Here is a 2,590-nt window from a genome sequence, read left to right as displayed (position 1 = left end):
TCGGTTAGTTTCCGTCTCGCAGTTCGAGTAGCGGGTGAAAAATCTTCGCTTATTGCCTTGAAATCATTACGATGAGATAGGATTAACTCTTTCACTTTGTAGTTGGTAAATTTGGCAATGATGGGTCTGCATTTGTTAGCGGAAAAGATGCCTAAACGATGAACAAGCTGGAATGGGTCGTTTGGTAACGAGTCATGTACCTTCGTTAGTACATTGGTCAGTGTGCTTTCTGTTTCTTGCCAAGTTTCCGATGAATCTTCTCAGTCCATGAAAAATCAAATTATCTCGGCGTTATCTGTCCTCCATATCATCTAGGCGTTTTTGTAAGAAGCGATTTTGTGAAGTTAAGCTTTCGATAGATTCTTGCATGCCTGCAAATTCATGGCTGAAGGTATCAAGAACTTTCCCTTTCTCTTCCAGTTCATCTAAACGCTTCTGAACATTAGTTATTTTTGTCTCGATGCTTTTCTGCCCAGCCTTAATGGATTTAATATCTGCTGTCAGCTCAGTTTGCGCCTTCAAACTTTGTAATGAGCGGGCGTGGACATCTTTGAGCAGTTGAAAAATTACGGTCATCTGTTCTGCAGGGTCTTCAGGGAGCGATTCAATATCTGATAGAGATTCAGATCGTGTCGTGGGGCCGGGGTTCGTTTCTATGTCGCCGGAGCACAAGAGTAGAAAAGCCATAGAAAAGCAATCACGCACAGTTTCACACAGCACCCCTGGGCACGGGAACAGCAGCAAGCAGATGTCGTCGCTCTTTTTAGCGTACAAGGAAAATGTACACACCTGCATCGGAGCAAAGCGGAAATCAGGAGCCATGCTTCTTGCAACGTTCCCGTGCCCACTGAATCCGAGGACGGAGAGGCCGCAGCTTAAATTCCTTGCGGGCGATGATGCACTTGTCGATGGGGTTGAACAGCCGAAGGCGAGTGATTCCACCGGGTGCGCAGGGATGAAAGATATGTTGCCGGGGCCACTGTCAGGCAGTGGCGTAGGTAGCATCTGAGCTGAAGGGCATGAGGGAGATAGCGATTCCGGTATCAGCCAGGTGAAGAAGACCGTCAGCGTAACCTGCATCGGAGAAAAGCGGAAATCAGGAGCCATGCTTCTTGCAACGTTCCCGTGCCCACTGAATCCGAGGACGGAGAGGCCGCAGCTTAAATTCCTTGCGGGAGTGTGGGAATGGAGTGTGGGAATTGTCACCATTTTCGGCTTTCACCTTTCTTTTCGTTTAACTGTGTTGTAAATTGTCATAGAAATTAGCCATATACTTTCACTACGGTTTCCTACTGTCACAAATGTCAGCCATTTTTGGAAAAAGAAACAAAAACAGCGCCGCGCAGACACATCTCGCAAGCGCGCGTCGTAAAACAGGGGAGAAGGAAACCCCGCAGAACGACTAGCCTTGTATGTGTTGAGGCTCTTTCCACCGTAGTTCGGCGACACGGCACCAAGGAATTGTGTCAGCCCATCACGTCGAACTTTCTGGAATGTTACTACTCGATGTTGATGGGGACGGCGTAGCCTTAAGTGTGCTAAGTGATGCCCTCTCCCTCTTCACTCGCGCGTCGGCGGCGGCGCCGCAACAGAAAGGTCTCGAAGCCAGTCCCAGTGCCTGACCAATGGGGACGCGCGCACGCTGCGAGTAAGAGGAGATTGCACAGTCGATACAGTGTGTATGTGCGCGCTACCTTCGCGCGAACAACGAACACACGCGGAGCTCTCCTATATATGAATGGCGTTGACCGCTGTCTGTAGGCCGAAGCCGCCATTTAAGCTTCAGGGAAGCGCGCCCGCTCGACTCCTGAGACATGACGATCGATAGCGCACAATATTCAAGGGACACAACACGAGCGCTCGTGTTGCGTCCCTTGAATATAGTCCGCTATGGATCCTCATGTTGACTACCCACTAGCCCGAACCCGGACCCTTCCCGAGGCAACACCACTCGCCCAGCAACGGTCCAACGAGGCAGCGCCGCCAGCCTGCGGGACGGCACCGTCCTGCACCTCTGGTCATCGGACTGCCGCAGTGCACGGTGAACAAACTGTGTTCTTCTTGTTTGCCTCCCTCTTGTCTTAGGGCAGTTTTGTATTGTAATCTCTCTCGAGTGTAACTTTGCGCAGGTGTTAATCACTTTGTGCTCGTATGAGTGATTGTGAAATCCTCTGTATCGTTCCACTGTTGTATAAAGTTGGTTTTCTTTCTGAACCTGTGGCTCCGACCTCTTCTCTGTCTTGCGACCGGCAAAGGCTGGGCGCCAAACGACCACACCTCTTGTCACTTGGTAGCTGATCTCTGCTGAGCTTGTCGCGCTGAGTCGAGGGTGTCTCCATTGTGTACGAGACCGCTACCCCCACACGCTATAAGGGCGTCTGGGAACGCACGCTAAAGTGCGCGAAGTGGTGCCTCCGACACTTTTAATCATATGTCAACTCTATGCTTTTCGGCCACCAATCTTCCAATCGCTTTTTCCTAACTTCCACCGCAGATTTGTTTAATGACCATTGTTAACCCTAAACCGTAGGGCCTCAGGAAGAGTGACTGTGCCTGCATCGACACCCGGATGGATACCATCACATTTGAG

General features: G+C 50.4%; 1 protein-coding gene across 1 annotated transcript; it reads right to left on the bottom strand.

Moving 5' to 3' along the window:
• Positions 1-505: 505 nt before the first annotated feature.
• Positions 506-2,339, bottom strand: LOC149357192 (uncharacterized). The gene is made up of 3 exons (XM_089576530.1): positions 2,229-2,339; positions 597-1,074; positions 506-558 (listed from the first exon to the last, which is right to left on the bottom strand). Exons 1-3 carry the CDS (start codon positions 2,337-2,339, stop codon positions 506-508), a joined length of 642 nt encoding a protein of 213 aa, XP_089432656.1.
• Between the last annotated feature and the right edge of the window lie 251 nt (positions 2,340-2,590).

The sequence above is a fragment of the Amblyomma mixtum genome, chromosome 3 (assembly GCF_055824585.1).
Source record: "Amblyomma mixtum isolate Tamu chromosome 3, ASM5582458v1, whole genome shotgun sequence".
NCBI classification, from domain to species: Eukaryota; Metazoa; Arthropoda; class Arachnida; order Ixodida; family Ixodidae; genus Amblyomma; species Amblyomma mixtum.
Note: the sequence above shows the minus strand (reverse complement) of the source record. Positions and strands in the feature narration are given on the sequence as shown.